An 18,131-nucleotide genomic window follows, 5' to 3' on the forward strand; every position below is an offset into this window, starting at 1 on the left:
AAGATCCCATGGCAGCCTCCTATGACCGAGTCTTTTGAGGAAGATTTAAGCAAGACTGAAGAAGCCCCCCGCCCCAAATAAAATTCAGGACTTTCAAGCAACAATGCAAGTTAAGAGGCTGAAAATAAAGGTAAGAGAGGAGGAAAATCTTCCTAAACCACCATGAAATGGTGATAAATAATGAGAAATCCAGGGGATTCCAAACTGGGTCCCAGGTTTGGGGCACGGATTCCAAATCCCTCATGTAAAAGGGAGTTTGCTGTTCCAACATGAACGTGGCTGGATGGAAGAGATGGCAGAGGCTTGCAGGAGCAGCAGTGGGTTCTGCAGGGAAGGATGCCGGCAGTGCCCCCTGCACCCAGAGCAGGGCTGGATGTCCCCAAGGGACATCTCCCACCCACACAGGAGGTGAGGTGTCCCTCAGCAGCTGCTGAGCATGGGGACATTGGCAGGAGAGAGCAGAAGAGCAGGCACAGAGCTCTCCCACCCAGGGAACACTGGGGATTGCCACCCCACAGCCAGTCCCACCCGATTTTTCTCTGTAATTTGAAGCTGTGAACTGCAGAGACATTTGTGTCAGCATCAATACTTTGGGAAAAGTGGGACAGCAAAAAGAACTGCCAGCATTTCATGGCAAAACATGCCACACTGATAGCCTTGTTAAATAGGATTAACATCAGGAATTAAAAATAACATCTAGGTTTGGTGAAGAAAAAAAAATAACCTACTGATTTTACCTTAAGAGTCCCCATCTATTGCAAACACTAAAACAAAGTTATTTTTAAATCTTTTCAAACTCTGTAGACCTCTTACCATGCCCACTCTTCAGAGCTGGAAGCACAAAATGTGCTTCTTCAAAGCCATCTATTTAACCAACCCAACCATTTATTATCCAGCCCAAAGGTGAACCCAGTTCACTCTCAGCTTGCCCGTGGTATTTTGGAGCAGTGGTGCCCACACACTTGAACAAGCTGGGTGTATTTGTCCTCTGCTGAGGGCTCACTTCAAAACAGTGAATAAGACAATTGAGCTTCATGGCTTCTGCCATCTGATATTTTTTATTGAAGCAAGTGAGCTCAGCTGTGCTGTGGCATTGAACACAATCAAACCAGCTCATGGAAGGAAACACCACTGACCCGTGGCACTTCCTCAGCTAAAACTGCTCCATTTCTCTGCTAACACAACCACTTGTGCACATCCCTCGGCGTGCACCGTGGGCTTGGCTGGACAAGAGAGAAAAGAATGATCATTCCTTTAAAACTCACTTCTGAGGGTTCTGGGATTTACCTCGGGGGTTGCAGCACATGAGGTTTCATGTTCACAAGCAAGTAGAGCAGCAGGAGGTGTAACACAACCATTGAGACTTCCTTGGGAAAAAACCCAGCAATGCATTTTCCTTAGCTATCTGTAAATTTTAAAAATTCATTTGTAGAGTCCTTCAACACCCGGAGCTTGGAATCATCCGATGGACAAGGCAGCAAAAATAAGCAGATTTATCATCCTAGGGCCAACTACAACTCTCATGTAACACTGAATTGTTGGAAATTATATTACTCTTACTAATTAGTTGTTTTAATTAATTGCAAGTAGTGCCCACTTTTAGCCAGCATTAGAAAAGTTTCTTCACAGACTCTTGTTGGAGTAACCAAAGATACAGGGGAGATTAAGGCCTGCAAAGCTGGAGAAAAAAGGTGATAAAAGGACTAAAGAATAAGGACCAATTTAGCATGAAGAGGAAAAGATCAATAACCAATAGAGGACAGAATATTAATTAATAGAGAGAATCATGTCGCTTAGAACCAATGAATATCAATTTCTTTGCTAAAAATGCATAAATAAGTGAAAAGGTTTTGTATCAGCATTGCTGTGGGGGCTGGAACTGTCAGCCACTCACCTGTGGGCCAAGACTGAAGTAATGCCTTGCTAACACTAAAAGGCCAGTGTTAGAGAGAGCTATTTTTGCCCATTTTGGGAGGATTTTGGTACCATCATGGTCCTCTTGGATGCACCTGTGCCACTGATAACCACCTCCAATTTAGCACCGTGATCCCCCCAGATGATTGTGTCTGACGTCTGGAAAGCAAATTGTTCTGAACACTTCACTGGGCACCAGAGCCAGGGGGGCAGGGTGAGCTCTGTCACACTGTCCCTGCAGTGCCCCACACACCCAAAAACTCACTGGCTTGAGAAAACAATGGAACAAAGGAGCAGCCCAGGGAGAGCTGCACAAAGCCAGCAGGAGAGCACACCTGGATGCTTCCAGAAGGTTCCAAGTTTACACCATATTTCTGCAGGAAACAGCAGGGGGCTTTAAAGCATCTTGAGATTTTTCTCTCAGTAAAAACTCAACAATTTGAGGAGTGAAAATCACACGTTCTGACCTGGCCAGCATCTTCCCTCTTTGGCTTCATTATCATAAACAAGGAGGGATTTTTTTTCCAGGGTTTCTGAGGACTAAAAGTCACCTGTAACACTCCAGCTCAAGGACAGGCAGAGATTTTGGCTGCAGACGTCAAGCTGGATGACCTCTGCTGTCCACAGAAAATCATGCAACAGCCACAACCCCACTGGCAAAGCAGAATGCTGATGTAATGCAGCAATTCCTATTACTGTAGGAGTTTTAATGAAAGTAAAACAACTTCAGGGTGTAATTAAAAAGCAAGCAAAAGCAAACTAAAAAAAAAGGTAAAACGGAATGGCTCAGAAAAGAATGACCATTCGTCTAAAACTGAGCTCCTGTGCCAGGGAAAGGGAGGGGGCCAGCACATGACTGGAGTGAGGCAAACCCAAGGAAACCCCTGGTGCCACCCAAGCTTCCAAACTGAGGCAAACACGTGAGACTGCCAGGAAAACTGCAAAAAATCCAAGTGGATTTGCTGTATTGTTTAGGGAAAGGATTAAACTTGGGGGCCAGGACTATTCGCTAAGATTATAACTGTGTAGCTGCTCTGCAGTTCCACAGCATTCCCATGTATTTTTTTTTTCCACATTAATGCTGCCACAGTCCTGAACAAGCAGAACTCAGCTTGTAACATCCAAGGAGCTGTGACCTCAGTCATGGAGGCAAAGTGAAATCCTGCTGCAGTTCACTGGATACTCCAAGAAAATTCTCCTCTTTTATTCTGTACTACCTTCTAGGGTAAGCTCACCTTTTACAAGTGGGCTATTCCCTCTTCCCCAGTGCTGATCAGAGGAAAAGAATCATGACAGCTTTTGGAATACTCCTAAATTTGATCGGTTTTCCTTCCCAATAATCATTTTTTCAGACTTTTTGTACCTCAGAGGACTGTACCTACCTACCTAAGCTGCCCTCACAGTGAAAGAGACTGTGAAAAGTGCTGGGGAGGAGAGATTGACACAAAATGCAAAAGGAATAATCAAAGGAGCAGCACAGCCTGTGGAAGCTCAGGTTTGTGAGTCTTAGCAGAACTGACTCAGCTCACAATCCACACAGGAAAAGAGGAACTGCAGTCCCTGAAGAATTTCATTTGAAAGCAAAGAGGAAACAAGGGCTAGTAAATGCTATTGTTACAGAAATAGCAGCTCCATACACCCAGCTATTTCTATTACACAACTGAAATGCTCTGCATTTAATAGAATCCGTGGCTGCTTTGCCAAGTTCTGGACTGGCAATTAGGATGGGACATTGAAATGCATTGTTTTACCAGCTCCAAGGCAAGGACAAGGAATGGGATTTATAATGAGCATTCAGAAAGGGTTTCTTCCTTCTTTAAAAGTTAAAAAGGAAGTTACTATACCCTGCTGAAAGCTGTGCCAGAGAATGTCATCTATTATCTGCGAAAACAGGTTCTTTATGTCTGAGGTAATCATCAGCTTTTCAGGATGTTGGGGAGGCTGCTTTCTCCTTACACCTTGCAGAATTTCCAGCACAGTTTCCAGAACACCTACACAGATGTGAAAAAAAAAAAAACCCTGGAGCTAGAGGAGAAATAATTTCTAGAGATACTTCGAAGGCAAGTCAGAAACTATGAGTGTACCACATTAAAGGAAGTCACCACCGAGGGAATGCAGATATGTTTGTCTTGGAAGCAAATTGAGCTGACTGCCAAAAATACATATTTGGCTTTATTTTCCATTCACCTTTATAAATAACAGGCATGTCAAACACCAACCTCTGACTTCTTGGAAAACAAATGGAAACAGTAAATTTGAACAGTCTAGATTTGAAAGGTGAGTAGTAATTGCAAAAGGGACAGGAGGCAGGAAATCATTACTGCACCTAACACTGTTCTTATCCCAGGTCTGTTGATATAAGTTATCTTCAAAAGAAAAACAACCGTTTAATCATGCTAATTCTTCTTGCAGGGCTGCTGAGCTTACACTCAGTGAAGCCACTGCCTCATTTTATCAAAAAAAATAAAAAATATAGCACGATCCACTTTAATGAAAACACAGAAATGCAATGCTGAATAAAAGAAAACCAAAATTCAACATTTCTTTATTGTGAGGAATGGCATTTTCATCACCTGTCCAATCCACAGATGATCCTTACAAAGACTTGAGCAGCAAAATTTCCCCATTTCCATGTTCAGCTGGAAACAGCATCACTGCTAGCAGTGACACTTGGCAAAATGTCTGAGAGCACCTAACAGAGATTCAAGCAATTGTTTTACCTCTACATTTTAAAGGAAGCCGGTTTTTGCACCCCTGTAAGTGCCAGCTGAGACAATGAATTAAGAGCTGTGCTCTTGCAGCAGGGCCAGTCCCACCAGGACGAAACCACAGCATGGCAAATCTTTGCTTTCACAGGGCACAGACAAAATCAGGCAAAAACCCTTCTCTGTCTCTGATACACTGCAAAGGCAAAGCTTAATTCCATCAAGGGCACACTGGCTCCATCGATTGGATTATTCATTTGGTGTAATGGACTTTGCTTTCTTCCTGCAGCCTTCTCAAAACAAGAACAAAATGAAGATAAATCAGCTCTCACTCAAGGCTGGCAGTCTATAGATATTTATGGATTTCTGAGCCCTGCAGTACAACAGGAGGGAGGCATTCCCCAAGGATGTTTTCCTCTGCAGTCCTGTCACCCTCCCAGCTGCTCAGCACAGGGACACACCAAGGAAAGGCTGCAGCCACCCCTCCCCTTCAGGTCCATCACTGACCCAGCTTTGCCTTGCCCAGCACAGGAGCCACTTTGAGCCCAGAACAATCCCTGTTTGATCCTCCAAGCAAAGGCCTAATTGCCACTTTCCAAGGGAGCCGCACTAACGCAATCCCAGTTTGCCACTGGGACAGCTGACGTGGCCTCCATGGATCACAAAAATCATTTCCCCCCTTGTTACACTCTGCCCACTACGTTTCAGGCCTGGCCTCATTTTTTTCTCACTCAATGAATGAGCTGATTATGCCAACAAACTCAAATCACTACTCCTACGAATGAGATTACAGGTTTATCAGCTGCCCCATAAAATGGCAACACTTTCCATCTCTTTTTAATTCAGCAAAAAGGGGTTGACTCATTGTATTGCATCACTGCATTCAGATCAAGGAGAAACTTGGGGCACAACACGTTATGGAGAACGTTGACCTGTGATAAGCTCTTTGCAAAGAAGGAAAGAATAACAGAAAGTTGCTGGGCCAGGTTTTCCTTTGACTTACAACACATTGTAGTTGTAATTGAGGTATCTACACTGAACAAACACTAGTCCTGTGCAGAATACGTACAAAAAAATTTCACATCCGTTTATTACTCTGTTATTTAAATCTGAGGTACAAGAGCAGAATGTATGTCTGTGGTCAGTACACCCTGCCTGCATGCATTTAATGTCTTACAGGGAAAAAGGATTTCAGCTTGCATGAAAATAGCCTCCTTTCTAAGCATTGCACCTGCTGAGGTAAGATAATCGTTGAGAGGAAGATGATGTCCCGGGTAATTACATAAATAAATCAGCACTGACCCCAGAAAATCTCTGATGCTGCCTAATAGAAAAAGCAGAAGACACTCACTCGCTTTCTGCCCTTCCTGGCCTTACTTTAAAGCACTGCCTGTAACCCAGGGAGAATCTTTTTGCAAGCCATTTAGGATTCTCAAAGGGCCAGGTATCTCTTTCTTTTTTTTTTTTTTTTTTTTTTTTTGAACCCTGATGGGGAAAATGCATCATGCAATATCTCTCTAGTTCTCCACAAGTAACTGAACAAAGCCAAAGTAAATCAGCAAGTGGCACGACATGCAAGAACCCAGAAACAAAATGAGCAATGAAATTGGACTTATCACAGAGAAAAATCTGAGCCATTCATTTGAGATTCTTATGTTTGGGTAACCTTTGGAAGAATGTTTGCTGTTCCATTATACAAACAATGGAAATATTAGATAAGGAAAAGAAGCGCCATTGCCAAGAAAGCTCCACGCACCCCTTCCAAATCACGAAACATGGAGATGTGATTTTATGGAAATATAGCATGCTGCCTGCAGCAGGAGTGTCAAAGGTACAGAGCCATTCCTGCCAACCCCAGCGGGCCCAGGGAGTGCAGTTCAGGAACCCCTGGGGCAGCACATCTGCCTGGCACTGGCCCATGGACACATCGGGACCCAGGAGCCAAATGCAACCTCGCTGAGGCCAAGCCTTGCAGCTGGGCCAGGCCTGCTGAGCAGGACTGAGACAGCCCCACAGTGTGCCAAAGCAAAGCTGCCACGAGTTATCCACACACAGCCATCCCTGCTCCATCTGCTCCAGCCTTTCCCAGCCCGCCAGGCGCGCCGTGGCAATGGCACTCCTGGGACTGGGGACAGGCCCAGAGCTTCCCACAGAGCAGAGCTGCCAAGGGCCACCAGCAGGGACCCAAGGGCTGGAGGGGCAGCAGGAGTCCCTGGGTGCCACAGGGCAGGCTGCAGAAGGGAAGCCCCTGTGCACACTCCATGGTCTTCCCACAGCCAGGGACCCCTCTGGCTCCCGCAGAGAATCACGGAATTATTTGGGTGGGAAAGGACCATTCAACCTTGCCCAGTCCAACCCTGCAGAGAGCGGGGACATCTACAGCTAGGTCAGGTTGCTCAGAGCCCCATCCAAGCTGGAGTTAAACATTTCCAAGGGTGGGCATCCCCACCTCTGCGGGCAGCCTGATCCAGTGTTTCACCACCCTCGTTGTATGAAATTCCCTCCTTATACCTAATCTATACCAACCCTACTTCAGTTCAAATCTGTTACCCCTTCTCCTATCACAACAGGTCCCGTAAAACATTTTTCCCTAACTTTCTTACAGGCCTCCTGCAAATACTGGGAGACTGCAATGGCCTCTCCCTGGGGTCTTCTCTTCCCAAGGGAGAACAAACCCAGCTGGGATACACATGAGGGGCTCTGCAACTTCCAAATGAAGGAGCATCCAGGACCCCCTTCCTTCTTTCCTAGCCAGCCCCTCACGGACAGAGCCAGCCCCTTGGCCAAGCACAGGCCCCTGGGAGCCTGTTGGAGCACTCAGGGGCAGCCAGTGCCCACTGATGGAACCACAGGAAAATGCCAAGTTATCCAAGCTCTCTCTAGCTTGGCCACACCTGGCACTGCATGAAGAGCCAGATGAAATATGAGTTTAAAGTTCCTCCATGGGGTTTTTCCACGCAAGGTAGGAAAAGGCCCGGCGAGGCCTCAGCCCTGCCGGCGCTGAGGGGATTTTTCATGGCCAGGGCTGATTTCATTGTTCAAACCAAACCTCCCATGTGGGGAGAACATGTACAGATAAGGGCTGGATGGGGACTTGGAGCTTGGCTGCTGCCTGGGGGGTTGGCAAATGAGCCTGAGCTACAAGAGATGTTTTGATAGCACAAATAAGGATGAGGAATTAGGCAGTGTGGTGATCCAGAGAGAGGATGAGCAGGTCTGCTCCTACAATTGCTGCTTTGAAGGTTTCCAAAGTACTTCAGCTCAACATCACAAAGAAACTCTTCAAATCTACTTTCAGACAGCTGGCAATGTTCCTTTTAAAGAGATTATAAAATCAATCAAATATTATCCATCTTTACCTTAAATGTAAAATAATGTAAGAAGATCTTGAATTTATGGATCATATTTAATGGTTTATACATGACCAAGTGTATTCTTTTAATAATGAAAATTATGCTATCACCAATTTCTTTACATTCGTGGTCTGTTTTGACAGCGTATTAAAATAAAGCTCAGTCTCTGACAGTCATAGAATCAATTATTTTATATTTCTATTTTAAACTTCTACTTGTCTGAATCAAGTATTTTTCATTCCTTTCTCAATTTCCTTTCCAAATTCTTTGCATCTCTGTAGCTGATTGAACACAGTGGTGCACCTGACTGCAATTCAGTGTGATCCAGCAAGAGCAGCTTCCAAACAGACTATTAAGTTATTAAAGGTGCATTTTCATAGAAGCAAGTGTGAGGAACCAAAACTAATGAGTATTAAAAGCAGCTGGTTAATTTTGTTGCATTCAATCTTTCTTCATCTTCTACCTCATCGTTAAAATTGTGAAAGACTTTTTAGATTGCAATAATGAAAAATAAACACACCTCCCCAGCTGGCCCAATTGATTCTCAGCCTGTATCCCCACACACATTTGAAAAGAGAGAACTTCTCTGGTAGCACAACTAAGGGCAGTTGTGATGATTAAAAAGTCAACTTCTACAGTAGAAATATTATCAGGTAACTGTTAATTGATATTGTGTCTTTCCATAAAACCTTTTCATGGTATCCTGAGACCTACAGCCAGAAAAAAAACCCCACAAAATGAAGCTCAAATGTTCTCCCCCAGTGCACTCCACCAGCCCATTTCTAGAACATTCACCAGTTCTGTATCCAGTAAATACCAACAGAAAGATTTCTTCTGTCGTGCTGTACCACCATCACCAACATTCAACACATCCTGGAGTACCTGTTTGGGGGGTGGCTGCACAGATACCACCATGGAAAAGTTCTTCCTTCATACAGAAATCTTAAAAGCTTCACTCTACTGTGCTGGGGCATGGCCCCAAACTGCCAGAGCTCCAGGAGCATTTGGACAATGCTCTCAGGGATGCACAGGGTGGGATTGTTGGGGTGTCTGTGCAGAGCCAGGGGTTGGATCAATGATCCTTGTGGGTCCCTTCCCACTCAGGGTATTCATCATCCTACACACAGTGAATTCTTCACTTTTTACATGCACTGAAAATGGCAGCATCCAAGTATTTTTAGCAAGAAATCAGGGAATTTAATTCACTGACATACTCCTATAAGAAATAAACATTTTTATAAGGGAAAGTAGATGAAAAAGTTGCTGTAAATTGGTGGGTGCTACATAAAATTGTGGGTAAATATAGTTAAGTATTGGAGAGAGTGGATTCCAGTCTCATTTGGTATTCATCCAACTAACTCATCCCATTTTACCAGCTGTCCTTTATAAGGTATCACTGATGCTCCAGTGGGCCTCGGAGACTCCAACTGCATGGAAAATTCTACAACTGTCAGCACAGCTCAGCCCAAGGGGGGATTCAGCATTGTTTTGCAAAGTGGCAGGGCTAGATCCTGCCTATATGTGGTATTTCTGGGATAATGAAAGTGAAACTAATCTGAACATAAATATTTTTAAAGCAAATTCAAGTCGACACGTACGTGTATTTTTTTTATATAAATTATTTCCATAGATTTTTGGGAAGTTCTTTTCATGAGCACTTAAATGGGAGCTTTTCATTATAATATAATCACTTTAGGGCAGGAAATCCCTCAGGCATAACTGAGAGCTGGGATCTCCACTGCATCTATAGCTAAAGGAGCAATCAAAGAAAATTTAAAGGAGACACTGAAGTCTCCTAACCCATAATAATATTATTAATTCATTCAGCATGCAAATATTATTCTACTCAACATTCAGCAGACTTCCCCAGCTCCATGCTGAATTGAGACTGGGGTTCACTGGGAAATGAGCCTCACAGCAGAGTCAATGACATCTGAGTTACAAATATGATGTCTTAACTGGAGAAGTTCAGGGCATTTAAAACAGTCTCAGAAAGCACTTCCAAGTGTGATTGATCCTGCCAATCCATAGGTGGAACATCAAATATTAACATGGGAAATGAAATGAGTCAGCTCTGAGCTTATTACCACTTCATGCTTTCTAAATAAACCAGTAAATTCAGTTTAGGCCACATTTTACCAAATCATCACGTCCCTGCTGCCAGGAAACATTTTTTTTCTCTGCTCTGGTACCTGTTTCAGCCCTTATCTCACAATATTACAAGGACTTTGTGCAGACAAATTCTGAAAGATCTTACAAGAAAAGGAAGAACCAAGTTCTACAGTCAGGTCCTTTTTACTGTTCCACAGTCATTCAGAACTCCTGCTCAGCCATTTGGTTCCTTCAGAGAAGTGCCCTGCAGTAATTCTTATTTCCTATTTCCCATAAAAGCCTGTGAGATATGCAGCACACCAAAGTATGAAAAACAAAGGTAGTTCAGTGAACTGGGCTTCACCAAAAATGATGCCTGGTTGGAAAAGTGATTTTCAGGCACTATAGCAACTTGTGGTTTTTCACAAAGGTATTCAATGAGGAATCCACAGTTTGCTGCAGATACCAAAGGATAATGTTAAGTATGTCAATAATTAGTTTTCAAGTCATGTCTGCTTGATGTTAGGATTCCACTCCATGTAAGAATTTTTTTTTTCCTCTAAGAATAGTCTTGTCTCCAAGAATATCCTCTTCACTGAGCTTGGAATCAAGAAAAACAATGGCTTGGGATTTAGAACTAAATATAAGCTTATATTTGCCATAAGCCTTTAAAGTTTCTCTGTGATGGATATTTTCTCTCCAGTGGAAGTTTCCAGAGCTTGACAAGACATATTTCAGAGAATTTTTCCAAGCAAAACAATTAAAAATAAGATGTAAGCTTCATGTGACTGGGAATTCCTATTATGTGATCTACTTGAAAATTAAAACCCAGCAGAGCCTTGACGATTCCAAGGCTATGCTGATTGCCATTTGAAGCTGGAAAGGTTTTTCCCTAATGCACAAGTGATGAAGTGCACGTAATGCTTGGAGGAAAGTTACCTTATCTGCAGTATCAGATATAGATTACTGCTGGAGTCAGTGTGCCACGCTGCTGGATCCATACGCTCTGTTCCAACATGAGGAATTGAGTTTCCCTGATGTCATAAATTGAACACATAATGCAATTAACATCTCCTTTGAAGTTCACATTGACCAGGTAACCACCAGAATGAGTTGGCAAAACTCGTCTGAAGTCACCGCCACGAGCTCAGCTCAGACGGAGACTTCAGCTCTGACTTTCTGCAAACGTGGAATTCTTGAGGCTGAGACATTGATAGCTGCTCCTTGGGACCCCTCAGCTGGGCTAATTTATGGTATCACACTACAACTGACATGTTTATGATCACACCAATAATTCCACACTTTGAGGCATTTAAACACTGGAGGTAACTAAATGATTAATTTTAGAAAGAAGAGAATGGAACAAAGCCAAGACTTCTATCTTCGTGAAAAAGAAAAGAACTTGAAATGAACATCTTGGCTACTTTACAAGACTGCAGAAACATTATAGACTGAAAGACTGAGTAATTTCCAAAAGTGTTAATACTCCTTGGAGATGAAAATACGCTGACAAAAATAGAATTCTTAGAATAAAACAGAATTGCACTTGCACTTAAAGAGAAAGAAAATTGTGTGAGGAGAGGGAAACATTGCACCATTGTCAATGCTTTAGGGGAGCTATTTGGTTTGAGCATTGAAAACCAGACTAATAAATGATCAAGTAGAAGTAGAAGTCTCTAAAAAGACTTAGGAAAATAGATACTGGAAACTTATAATTGGTAGTATTAAACATAAGAAAGCACAGAGCTTAGTTTTACACACACAACAGAAGTGCAACTACTAAAAACATCGATACAATCACAGACTGATGATTTCAGCAAAATTATCTATGGTAATATAATAAGTGAAGATTAGTAACCTATATATAAATATAAAAAAATATATTGATCTACCCAGTAACATAATGTGCATCTCAGAAGGTCATTTCATACTCTCAAGATGTCCAAATACCTAGCAGCTGTTTTGAGGCAACTATTTTGCACCTTCTTACTCCCAGGAGCGGAGAGATTCAAGTCTCTTTGCAATGCCTAAAACACGTGCTGATTTTTTGTGTCATTTTGAGGAAGAAATAATGCATTTAGCTGTTAAAACAAGAAACACTCCTTGCACCCTCATGCCAGCTTTAGCTATAGCTGGGCTGGTTTGCCTTCTTTCTTAAAAGACTCTTGTTTTGTTATTGTCGGGAATAATGGCAGCACCGTAAGAATTCTGTTCAGATAGGAATCAAAACCTCTTTTTTTGCTGTCTGGAGAGCATTTACACAAATTCTCCTAATTCAAGTGAAGTGAGAAGTGCTTACCTTCTGTTGGTGATGTCTTCAGACGTCTGCAGAGCCCCTCTGTTTCCCCATAAGTCTCTTTAATTTTTACTACTGCTTCTGTCCCTCGGAGTTCCATGAGGGAGCGCAGTTCCTGCAGTGTGCACCCAAACTCTCCTGCATGGTTGGCCTCATTTCTTTGGTTCTTGGAATAAAAATCGCTATTTGTCATGTCACCCATCGTGGCTGGTTATATTGCTCCACTCGTTGTAGTTGGATACAATCTTAAAACTGTTTTAAAAACTGGAGGAGAGGAACCTCGAATTCCAAATCGGAGAAATTAAAAAGAATCCCGCGTGTGTCCGGCGAGCGACGTGGAGGATGCCCCTGGCGTGGAGGGTGTCCCTGACAGACTGGAGGTCACAGAACGGCTGCTCTCAAGGCTGCAGACCAGCTCCACTCCATTCACCATTTCCCATTATGCTGCACCCAAGCTGTAGAATCTACATGGTCATTTCTTCCTCTGGACCTTTGGGAAGAAGCAGAAAGGACTCATTACAAGGGGGATGGTGTCAGACGGGTGGTGGCATCCCAGAGGAGCTGCGCAGCACCACGCTGGGGTGTCCTGGAGGTGCTGCAGGTGGGCAGCATCCACCCGAGGACAACGCTGGCTCTGCCTTAGATAAAGCTCTCCACGGCTGGAGCACCAATAGCAGCGCTGCTCGAGTCCAAAGAGCAGCCGCTAAATGAGATGAGTCATGAATATTAATTAGTGAGCGATTAGCCCGGCGTGCAGGATGCACCCCCAGTACATGCTCCACTCCATACCGCCACCCCGGGCTGTCTTCTGAGCAGAACAAAGGCTCCCTGATAAGGCTTCAAGGTTAACAATGGGTTAAACCCTACCAGTTTTCATAATGGGTTAAAGGCGGTACACAAAGGTGGTGAAACTTGGGGAAAAACTATAGAGCCACCATGACAAATGCAGAATATATTTAAATACATTACATCTTGCAGCCTTGCCTTCTGTGCAAGCGAGCACAGCATGGATGCAATGGGATGTCTGGGTTGGAAGAGGCAGAGCTCTGTATGAGGAGCCCTTTCCCCCGAGCCCAGTCACCAGCAGGCACCACACACACACACAGGATGCTGCTGGGCTCTCTCTCTTTTCTTCTTTTTCCCTTTTTTTTTATATTCTTTTTTATGTGCAATGTTGAACGAGTCCCGTTTGGACCATCTGGGAGACAGTTGATTACTTGCTAAAGCCAGCCTTTAAAACCTGTTTCCCCTTCCCATATTCTAATGAAGTTGGTTTAAATACTGCTGAAACCAGCTATTATATTTGGCACGCAGAGTTTTAACAGAGATTAAAGGTTTCTTTTTTGCCTCAAGCGGGTTAGTGTGAGTGCACTGTCTAATCTAGAGGTCTCAGAATCGTTTTCATAATAAAAAAAGATCTTTCAAAGGGCACCCCAGCAGCCTAATAACTGACCAACCTGTCACAGGCAAAGGTCACACGTTGAACTTTCTAGGCACAGCAATCCCCAGTAGAAATTATATATAAATGCCCAGATAAAGCACATCAAGAGGAGCCCAGTGCCTTTCAAGTCCCAGGTTTATATTTGTGCAATAATTTTAATCTCCCACCCAGCTACAGCTGATGTAACTCATAGGGTTTGCTATTTCCACTCACTAAGGACATTGCCATTGCTCTGCAGTGACAAAGATCAGGCCTCTGAGCACTAATTTGGAGTTACCTTGCTCAATTAAAAAAACTGAACCTCTACCAGCCCTCTCCTTTACAGCTTCAAATCTCATCATTCCTTTGATTTCTGTGGAGGAAAAAGTTAAACAAAAAAAAAAAGGAAGTTCAAGTTTCACTGTGATATTACAGCCCAAAATTCAAATACCAGCCCACTGCTACACATTTCTTCCACCCATCCTATTTACTGATGTATCTTCTAGTGCTAAGAACTTCTGCCACCCTCAACTTCCCATATTGCTTTCCACATTCACGAGATGAGAATTTCAGCACAAAATGTTTTTTACAGGAAACAACAAAGAGAAACTCGAAGCAGCAATTAAAAAGGGTTTTTATTTGCCAAGCAGGAGATGGTGAACCACACTCTGCTCTCCGTGGCTGCATCCTGGGCACTGCTCAGCCTCAACCCATCCCCAGGTAATCCCCTATATACAGCAGGAAGAAAAGGCCTTACTCACACTACTGCTTTGTCCTTTTGTAAACAGGATGGATCAGAATTCTGAACAGAAATAGCATCAGCCTGCAGCATTATTTGGGGAAAAAATTGCAGGCCAGAAATGTCACAGATGCCTAGTGAAACAGGCTTCATCCCAGGAGGCAGCGCAGGGCTCCTCCTCCCTACCAGCAGCATCCCAGGCTCTGCCTGCTGCCAGCCACAGCAAAAGGCAGATTGAGATCTGAGTGTCAGAAAGGCTACAGTGATGATAACAAATAGCTGAAATAACAGGCTGCTCTTTACTTCCAGTGGTTAAAAAAAAAATAAATAGTCTGTTCCTAAGTGCAGTTCAGGGTTTTGAAAGCTGGGCATCTCAAACAGCCATGATTTTAAGAGAAAAGAAGGTGGAAAAAAACATTGCTCTAATAAAAAAAAAATATTTTTAAACATTGCTTCAAAATAATAAAATTGCTCTTAAACTGTTCCATAACACCACAGAGAAAAGACAATTTTGAGTGTTTTCTGAAGAGAATCATCTACCAATTTCATTTCTGATGCAAAGGCTACCAAACACAGCACCAAAGACATTTTCCCCGTGATCATTCTGTGGGTCGTGTCCACTCCTCTCAACCAAAGCATCTCTTTAGGCTCCCTGTGCAATAAATTAATTTATTTTCTTCCATTCTTAGAAATTCATTGCCATTTGTCAGCCACAGTGCTGACAAGACAGCGCTGATGCTTTTCAGCATGACTCATTAGCCTGCTTAATTTTTAATTTCACCTCCAATTAAATATTAACCAATAAACAACAAATATGAAGTTTACGCTTCCTTCAGAGCTCCAAAACCAAATCTCTGGCAGTCTGTGCTGCTCATGACTCACCTAATGCTGTGCCACCAGGGAAACACCACCTCACGGTTCTGAGAGGCAGATGGAGAAACACAGCAGGCCCTGAGCATGACTGACATTATCCCCTGCTAATGCAGCTCCCTAATCCCCTGGAACAGGATCCTCAGGCTCCATCCCATCCCAAAATCTCTCCTAGCCAAAGCCCAGGCTCCTCACCAGGCTGGCAGGACTGACACACCACCACCTCACCCCTCCAAAGTGGTGAATATTGAATATTTCTTCACCAAAAGCTGAGGAATAGAAAAGTTGTAGCTGCCGCGTGGCAATAGTCCCATCGTGGGGCTTTGCATCTCCAAAATACATCCAGTTACCACAAATGGGGAAATCAAAGAGTCGCATCCACAAGAAATCCCATTATTACACTGGGTTTGGGTGGAGTTTTCTTTTTGTTTGATGGGGTTTTTTTGGGGGTGGAGGTGAGGGAAGGAACTATTTTACAAAAAAACTTCACAATATTGATATTTTCAAGATGTTCTACGTATTGATGTTTTCAAGATGTTCCAAGCAAACTACAAAGAAATTCTGATAAAAGGAGGTGATCCTGGCATATTTTTCAATCAAAATTATCTAATATCCTAATGATCCAATAAATAAAGTGAGCTGGTTTTCATGCTCTGGATGCTGCTTTCACTGCTCTATCCATGGTGGGCTTCACTGGGTTTAATTCATAACCAAAATCTTCCTGGAACATAAAGAAGCACCATCCCCAAGCCCTGAGAGCACAGGGTTTGCTTTCCACACCATCCTAGAACAAGGTCACTTCCTCCAAATCCTCCAGATTTAGTCTCATCATTCCCTGTGAGAACAACTTCTAGAGAAAACGTCCCTCCTCAGACACGTTCAGCAAAAGAGAAATAAAAACTCCAGTAAATTAATTTCACACACAACAGTAGTTGGTTTTCCCAGACCAAAGCAGTCACTTTTAATGAAGGTTATTTGGTTTTACTTACTCTTCCCAATGCTTCTGAAACTAGAAAACTGAGTAAAAGAAGTCCCAAAGTGCAGTTTGTAAACAACAGATTGCTGTGGAGCAGAGATAAAATCCCAGCCCACTTAGATACACCTCAGGTAATAAAAGACTTCACACACAGAACACCTCAGTAAAAAAAAAACATCATCCTTATTTTCCTCATTTAAAAGTCAGAATATCAGTGTGTCCCTTGGTCTGGAATCTTGTCAAAGATGGATTTTTGTTGTACAAATGCAATATAAACTTCAGCTGGCTGTTTAGTTGGGTTTGTTTTTTCCTTTTTTTTCCAGAGTTGCTGTGTCTGGGGGAAGAGGCTTCCAGTCCTGTAGAGCCCAAGTCAAATATTTTTAATCTCCTAGCTGCTTAGGGGAAATGTATGCCAATTAAAACAGAAGCAATTTGGATGAGCTAACTGCAGGCCTGCTGGGAAAACTATTCTTTGATTTCCCTAATCAGGAAAAGTCTCATCTTGGAAGCTTGTAAATATTTTCACAGTGTGTTAGAATGTAGATATCATCCCCAAGTATTCTGACATCTGATTTCATTCAGGCTTCTACTGGCAGAAAAGTTAACAGCAACTTAATGAACCAGATTTCACCAGAGCAGAATCCCAAGGGTTGCATTTCACTGTCCTAAAAGTCTGGACAAAAAATGGATTCACCATGAGTCAAAAAAAAAAAAAGATCTATTTTTATATTTTTAATTTTACTGTTTTCTCTAAAATTCTGGCAACCCTGATTTCAGAGTTTGCTGTGAGGAGCTGTTTGAATTACAGGTGAAAGTGTGATTCCCTCTCACTCCTCGTGCAGCTGGAAGGGGGCACACACAGCTGCTGCTCCAGGAATTAAACTGAATTAAACTCAGGGAATTAACAGTTCCCACCCTTCCATAGGGAGCATTTCTGCCCCACTTGGACTTTATTTGCCTGGAGATAAAATTCCAGCTGAGCCCTATAGACAACTCCCAAGGAAGGGGTGAAATACACATTTTAGTGGGTACAAGGTGCATAACCAGATCCTTGTGTATTCACTGGTACCATTCCTTAATAAAGCAGGACTGGAAGCAGATTTAAGGGAATTTTCTCTTGAATCCGAGCAAAATCATCTGAGAAATTTTGAGACTACAGTTCCTGGGTAACAACTGATTGCAGAGGATGCAAACCTCACAGCTGACCTCTGCAAGGGGAAAAGAGTTGAGAAGGAAAGCCAAAACCTGCTCTGGAGAGGCCTGCAGATATGTGAAATAAATCAGGTGTGGCCCAGCTGTGGCAGCTTTGAATGACAAAGCCAAAATGTCCACCCATTTGAGAACACAATCTTCATGGAGCAGAATGAGGAAAGGATTCTCTATCCAGCAGCCACAAAAGCTGATTAAATGTACCCAGCAATGCCTAAACTCACACTCTCTTAAAAGAAAAAAAAAATTCAACCATGCTGACTTTGAAGTTCAATTATCAGCAATGCACAAGATGCAGAAGGAGCTAAGGAAAAACACCATCTGAATAAAAGCTGGTTGGCACCTCACAAAGTGTGAAATTTTCGTTTAATGCCAGGAAGCCAAGAGCAGATACAGAAAGAGAAACTGAACTTTGTCACTGAAGTGTTCTCTGAAAATATTCCTGACTTCATCTCTGCATTTCCTCATGAATTTCAAGTTGATTTAACCTAATCTCTCCATCTATAAAGAAGCTGTGGCTGCCCCTGGATCCCTGGAAGGGTCCAAGACCAGGCTGGA

General features: G+C 43.0%; 1 protein-coding gene across 11 annotated transcripts in view; it reads right to left on the bottom strand.

Annotated features, from left to right (window-relative positions):
- The window catches only part of ATP2B2 (ATPase plasma membrane Ca2+ transporting 2), a 305,210-nt gene that overhangs the window by 160,378 nt on the left and 126,701 nt on the right, over positions 1-18,131 (bottom strand). For 9 of the 11 annotated variants that reach the window (XM_031064309.1, XM_031064303.1, XM_031064308.1 and 6 more), the window contains exon 1: positions 12,363-12,878. In XM_031064309.1, the coding sequence (XP_030920169.1) occupies positions 12,363-12,561 (199 nt within the window). In that variant the 5' untranslated portion in view covers positions 12,562-12,878. Of the gene's footprint in view, positions 1-12,362; positions 12,879-18,131 lie in introns of those variants that run through there. The other 2 variants (XM_031064301.1, XM_031064300.1) reach the window with 1 other exon arrangement.

The sequence above is a fragment of the Geospiza fortis genome, unplaced genomic scaffold (assembly GCF_000277835.1).
Source record: "Geospiza fortis unplaced genomic scaffold, GeoFor_1.0 scaffold897, whole genome shotgun sequence".
In the NCBI taxonomy this organism is placed as follows: Eukaryota; Metazoa; Chordata; class Aves; order Passeriformes; family Thraupidae; genus Geospiza; species Geospiza fortis.